The sequence below is a fragment of the Neopelma chrysocephalum genome, unplaced genomic scaffold (assembly GCF_003984885.1).
Source record: "Neopelma chrysocephalum unplaced genomic scaffold, ASM398488v2 Primary Assembly neopelma1_186358, whole genome shotgun sequence".
Lineage (NCBI taxonomy): Eukaryota > Metazoa > Chordata > Aves > Passeriformes > Pipridae > Neopelma > Neopelma chrysocephalum.
The window spans coordinates 1-6661 of NW_020938938.1; the positions used below are offsets into that span (position 1 = coordinate 1).

Consider the following 6661-nt stretch of genomic DNA (forward strand, 5'->3'; position numbering starts at 1 on the left):
CCCCCCCCACCAGCCCACAGCCCCCCGGTGCAGACTCCAGTGCTCTGCACAACACACTACGCAGCCCCCAGCCCCTGGGCAATGCACAGGGCAGCCCCCAGCCCTCAGTGCAGCCCCCAGCCCCTGGGCAATGCACAGGGCAGCCCCCAGCCCCCTTGTACAGCACAGCACGCAGTCCCCAGGACCCAGCCCTGCCCCCAGCCCACCCCACAGCCCCAACTCCCTGCACAGCCCCTGCTGGTTCCACACAGCCCCCAGCCCCCCCTACCCTCCCGTCCCTGCCGAGGCCATGCCCTCACCCAGGGTGTCGGGGCGCCGCAGGGCAGGGGTGGCCCCAGGCCCCTCGGCCCAGTCCAGCCGTCCCCGGGCGATCAGGTACTTCTTGGCCTTGAAGAGCAGCGCTGGGAAATCCTCCTGGCTGGCGGCGAAGCTCTCGATCTTGTTCTTCACCGAGCCCAGCACCTGCAGGACCACAGGATGGAGGTGTCCCAAAGGAAGAGGGGGCCCAGGGGCACGGGAGAGTCCCTGTCCCCACAGCACAATAACAGCCATGTTCCCGTGGCACTTGGGGACACGGGGCAGTGGTGGGCCAGGCATCACTGGGGGAACTCAACAGTCTTGGGGGCCTTTCCAACCCTTTCCCGTGACTCCATGAGGGCAGACGGTCCCAGGGAGCCATACCTGGAGCAAGGACTTCACACTGGGCTGGAAGACCATGTTGGTGTTGAGCAGGAAGGAGCGGAGCAGGGGCTGGGGGTAGCAGGCCAGCTGGGCCACCAGCCCCGTCAGCAGGAAGTTGACGTAGAGCGAGTTGTGGGGCATGTTCTCCAGCTTCCCGAAAAGCACCGACACGAAGGGACCTGGGGGCACGGGGGGGGTCAGGAAGGGCCCCGCCAGCAGCCAGGACCCCCACCCCATCCCCACATGCCCACCTGTGAAGGGCTGGCTGGGGGGCGGCCCCACCGCCCGCGGCGGGCTGGCCACCACCTGCGCCAGGGGGTCCGGGGGCCGCGACGGCGCCCGCCCGGCGCCCGCGTCTGCCTCGGGCAGAGCGGCGAAGCTGGCGAAGGCCTCCTCCTCCTCGCGGGACAGGGGCGGCTCGGGGGGCTCCGGGGGGGCGGCCAGAGGCCCCCCCACGCCCCCGTTCCGCATCTCGGCCTCGATCTCGCGCAGCTCCTCGGTGAAGGCCTCGATGGAGACGCCGGCGCCGGGAGGCTCGGCGGGGGCACGGGCCAGCAGCTCCTCCAGCAGCGAGTCCACGGACGGCAGCGGCTCCCAGCCGGGGGGCTGCGCCTGGGGGGCCCCGTTCGGCGCCCCCCCATTGCCCTCCCCCTCGCCCTGGGGGCTCCGACGGACCTTCTTCACCACCACGTCCCCCTCGGGCCGCCCCGGCTCGGCCGCCGCGTGCGCCCCGTTCACCAGCGTCCCCCCCTCCCGGGGGTCGGGGCCGGACCCCCCCACGCCGGGCTCGTCCCCCCCGAGGGACCCCCCCGGCGCCTCTCGCGCCCCCTCCTCGGGCAGCCCCCGCTTCTTAGTCCGCGGGGTGGGGGGCCCCGGGGGCCGCGCCGGGGGGCTGTCGGGGTCGGGCGGGGGGCCGGGGGCGCGGGGGTCCTCGCCGTCGTAGGGGGCCGACCAGACGCGGCAGGCCCAGGCGCAGCGGTCGATGCTGCGCCGCGCGTCCCGCAGGTATTCCAGGTAGTTCCTGTCCAGCTCCGCCACCTCGTCCCGGGGGCCGGCACAGGGGGGGCTGCCCGCGGGGGGCCCGGGGGAGCGGGGGGCGGCCGCCTCGGGGGGGGCCGCGCTCGCCTGGCGCATGAAGAAGGAGAGGCGGGACGGCGTGGAGGGCTTCGGGGCCGGGGGGGCGTCTGCACCGGGGCTGCCGTGGGCTGCGGGGGGAACGGGGGTCAGCACCCAGCTGGGGGGGAAGGGTTTGAGGGGCTGTGGGGATGACACGGGGGTCAGCACCAAGCTGGGGATGGGGTTTGGGGGGCCACAGGAACGGCGGGAAGGGGTTTAATGCTGGGACAGGGAGGGGATCTGAGGGGCCACGGGGATGGGCTCAGCTCTGAGCTAGGGTGGGGATGGGGTCCCAGGGGCTGTAGGGATGGCAGAGGAGCACTCAGCACTAGGACAGAAAGGGGGTCCAGGGGCCGTGGGGACAGCAAGAGAGCCCAGTGCCAGGACGGAATGGGAACAGGGTCTGAGGGGCCACAGGGATGGCACAGGGGGCTCAGTCCTGGGACGAGACAGGGCCTGAGGGGCCACGGAAAGCCTGGGAGGGGGTTCAGCATCAAGCCAGGTTGCGGGGGGGGTGTGAGGGGCTGCGGTGCCATACCCCTGGCCCGGGAGGGGGGCTCCTCGTCCCGGTCGGGGGGCGGTGGGGGGCTCTCGGGGCGGCAGCAGCGTGGGATGAGCGACAGGAACTTGGCCGCCGTCTTCCCGTAGATGTCCAGGTCCCGCACCGCCCGCTTCTGGCTCAGCATCACGTGGCTGCAGGGCAGCAGGTACCTGGGGGCAGGGGGGCACGGAGGGGCTGCAGGGGTGGACACTGGGACGGGGGCACCCCACTGGACCCCAGCCCCTTCACAGCCAGGCAACAACGTGGCTGCCCCACACCCACGTGTGCAGCTGGGAGCAAAGCCCCGGGTCCCGTCCCAGAGAAGCCCCTGGAATGGGGTGGCAGCAAGTGAGCCCCCCGAGCCCCTCCGGTCCCCGTTACCTGAGCACCAGCTGCAGCATCACGTCCTCGCAGTTGAGGCTGAGCAGGGTCCGGAACAGGCTCAGGGACACCATGCACAGCTGGGGACAGCACAGGCATCAGGGGGGCAGGGGGGCGGGGGGGCTGGGGATGGGAACGGGATGAGGATGTTGGGGAGAGGGATGTTGGGGATGGAATGGAAATGGGGAAAGCATGCAATGGGGATGGAATGTAAACGGGACGAGGACAGGCACGATGGGGAGCCATGGGGGCCGCAGGGGCTCACCTGGGACTTGCTGGTGCAGCCCACCAGCGTGTCCCAGTTGGGGTATGTTGGGGATGGGGAACGGGATCTTGGGGGGCCATGGGGGGCTCACGCAGGAGTTGCTGTTGATGCGGCCCACCAGTGTGTCCAGGATGGGATGGGGATGGGATGGGGATGGGATTGGGATGGGATGGGGGTGCTGAGGGGCCACGGGGCTCACCCGGGAGTTGCTGTTGATGCGTCCCACCAGCGTGTCCAGGATGGTGGCGTTGTCGTGCCGGTGCAGCAGCACGAAGCGCAGGAAGGTTTTCAGCAGCGCCGTCTCGCTGACGCTGCGCAGGAACAGGTCCAGGTACGCCGTGCTGGCAATCATCTCCTCCACCGAGGTCTGTGGGATGGGCACGTGGGACCGGGCACCACAGCACGGGCACTGTGTGGCCCTGCCCACCCACACGGGCAGGGGTATGGGCAGCAGACCCACACCCTGTGCCAGCTCCTGGGGGTCCCTCACCTTGTGCAGCGCCGGCCCCATCACAGGCACGAGGAACCCGTTGTGGACGTAATCCACCAGCTGCTTCTGCACCAGCGGGTGGGCGACCTGTGGGGCCACAGGGAGGGTCAGGCAGCCCCCTACAGCGCTGGGAGCTCCCCCACAGCCCCTCACAGCCCCCCGGCCCCACCTGGATGACAGCGTTGCAGAACTCGAGCGAGTTCATGAAGAGGACGAGGGAGGAGACGCCGATCCAGTCCTCGCGGCGCAGGAAGTGCCAGTCGTCCCCCCGCACCTCGATCTTGCGGGGCAGGGAGGAGTACAGGGCGCTCAGGCCCGTGGCCAGCACCTGGGGACACACCTGGGTACTCAGCTGCCCCACAGCCCCTCGGACCTCCGGCCACTGGACCTGACCAGCCTCCTCGGAACCCCAATCCCACAGGAACCTGCCCCCCTCCAGCCCGGCTTCAGCCAGGGCAGCTGGGCTGGGCCCAGTGTCCCACTCTGGCCCCAGGGACCGGCCCCCTTGTCCCCAGAGCAACACTGAGCCCCCCATCATCTCCAAGCCCCTCCATCATTCCCAAGCACTCCATCCCCAGGCCCCCCGTCACCTCCAAGCCCATCACTTGCAGACCCTCCATCACCCCCAGGTCCCTTGCCATCTCCGAGTTCCCCATCATTCCCAGGCCCCCCATCAGCCCCAAGCCCTCTATCTCAAAGCCTTCCATCACTCCCAAACTCTCCATCGCCTCCAAGCCCCACACGGTCTCCAGACCCCCATCACCTGCAGACCCTTCCCATCCCCACGCCCCCATCCAGGGCAGCGCTCCTCCCTCCAGGCCTGCCCACGGCTCCAGCCCCAGCGGCCCGACCCAACCACGTCCCAGCCCTGCCCCAGGCAGGGGAGGCCCCGCTGGCCGGTCCGTACCGGGCAGAAGTAGGAGTTGTCGGTGATGGACTGTGCCACGGCGCGGTTGCTGGCCGACATGGCCATGATGAGCAGCAGCGCGTCGCGCGCCTGCTGGCCCCGCGCGCCCTCGTGGTGGATGAAGGGGATGAGGAGCGAGAAGATAATGAGGTTGGCGGGGCCCTGGTCCGTGTGGCTGTGGAAGAAGAGCTCCAGGATGGCCGGCTCGCGGGCCACGGAGACGCAGAGCTGGTTGAGCAGCAGCACCAGGCTGTTCTCGAGCGGGGCCGAGGCGGGCTCGGCACACACGCTGAGCAGGCGCAGCAGCGGCGTCAGCACCGCCTTGTGCCGCAGCAGGGGCTGCCGGGCCTGGCTGATCAGCATCTCGTACAGCTTCAGCTGCTCCACCTGGGAACGGGGACACGGACGGGGTGGGAGAGGCACCGACACTCCCGGGTCCATCTGCTCCCCCAGCACTGAGCCCCATCCCCGAGTGTCACAGCCAGACAGCTGTGAGATCCCCCCGGGAATGGGGACTCCAGCCCTGCCCTAGGCCACCCGTGACAGGGCTGAACAGCCCTCTCCAGGAGGAATTTTCCCCAGTATCACAGAACAATAGGACGCTGTGCATTGGAAGTGACCTTAAAGCCCATCTAGTCACAACCTAAATCCAACCCGAACCTCCCCAGGTGCAGCACCCGGCCCTTGGCCTGGCCGACCCTCACCCCACCACCCTCATCCCTTGAATCCAGCCTGTCCCGACGCCCCACAGGCCCCCCACTCCCACAGACCCCCCCCAGCCCCCTCCACCCCCCATCATGGACCTTCCTCTCCTCGGTGAAGTCTCCCTGCAGGTGCCAGCACAGGAGCTGCTCCAACAGGTTCTCAGCAGCCACGAACTCCAGGATGGGCCCGCAGGCCACGTCCCCATCCCCCTGGGGCCTGTCCCCGTCCCCCCGGGGCCGGTCCTCGGCCAGCAGGTTCAGCATCTGGTAGGTGTTGTTGCGGACGGCGCTGAGGTCGTCGGGGGCCGGTTTGGTCCCGCGCCGCTCCAGGATCCGCAGCACCTGTGGGAGGGGGGCACACGGCGCTGGGTGCCAGGGGCTGGGAGATGGGGGGGTCCCCGCCGCCCCTGCGCCCCGCTCACCTGTGCCCAGTGGTTCTTGAAGACCATGAGGCAGGTCTCGGGGTCGGCGGTGACGGGGGGCTGCAGGCTGGCACTGCGGGGGGCTCGCTGCCCGCCCGCCCGCGGCGTCAGCTTGCTCAGCCAGCTCATCCTCTCCATCGGCGCGCGGGGCACGGCGGTCACGGGCAGCGCCAGCGGGCCCCGACTGCTCCGGCTGAGGCCTGGCACCGCCGGGGGGGCACGGGCGAGCGGGCGGGACGCCGGGGTCCTCTCTCCATGCTGCTGCCAGTGGCTGCAGGGACAGGGGAGGTCAGGGGCCCCCGGCCCGGCTCTGCACCCAGCAACAGGGAGGGAGGGAGGGGGGAAGGCAGGAGGGAAGGAAGGCAGGCAAGCTGGAGTGCCGGGAGCTGGGCCAGGGCAGGGAGGGCGAGTGCGCCGGAGCAGCGGTGGCCGGAAAACTCTGGATTCCAGCTCAGCTCACACCCAGCGCCGGACTTTGAACCGGGAACCGGCCCAGCGTGGGTGAGGGGAGCACCCAGCACCCACCGGGACAGCTGGGACAGAGGGACAGCTCCCACCCCCGGGCAGCATCACCCACAGCCGGCGCGGCACGATGGTGCTGCCAGGGATATTTATAGGGCCCCGTGCCCCAGCACCGCCACCACAGGCACAGGACCAGGCACCGAGTGGCCCCCGGGGAGCCTGGGGACATTGAGACACCAGGAGCCCCCCAGCAGCACGTGGGGAGAGCAGTGGCACCGAGAGCCAGCGTCGCAGCCCCCGCGCAGGGCTGAGGGAAGTGAAGCCTTAAAGACACCCCAAAGCGCAGGAGCAGGAAAGGGAAGTGACCAGAGCCAGGGCAGTGGGACACAGCACCGGCAGAGCAGGCTATTTATACCGGCACAGCCGGTGTCCCGTGTCCCACCCACGCACCAGGGCTCATGTGGCTGCTAAAGTTAGACCTGCCGAATGCCGGGGCAGTGCCAGCCCGGGGCCCGGCACCACAGCCCTGCACGGCCACAGCACCGACACGGAGCCAAAGGCCACAACGTGGCACACCAGGGACATCCTGGCACACAGCCAGAGCCATGCCGGTGGGACAGGGACACTGGCTGCTGCCACCAGCCTCATCCTGGCACCAATGCCCCCATACCCTGACCCAGCAGCTCCCACTG

At 70.0% G+C, this 6661-nt stretch overlaps 1 protein-coding gene across 1 annotated transcript; it reads right to left on the bottom strand.

The window, feature by feature from the left end:
* Positions 1-268: 268 nt before the first annotated feature.
* LOC113962953 (FTS and Hook-interacting protein-like) lies at positions 269-5814 on the bottom strand (the record flags this gene model as incomplete). The annotated part of the gene is made up of 11 exons (XM_027673748.1): positions 5508-5814; positions 5185-5427; positions 4382-4768; positions 3644-3802; positions 3475-3561; positions 3184-3351; positions 2720-2799; positions 2336-2508; positions 933-1886; positions 682-860; positions 269-462 (listed from the first exon to the last, which is right to left on the bottom strand). Coding segments are annotated over exons 1-11 (2762 nt in total), but the record flags the coding sequence as incomplete, so codon positions are not given.
* Positions 5815-6661: the final 847 nt, after the last annotated feature.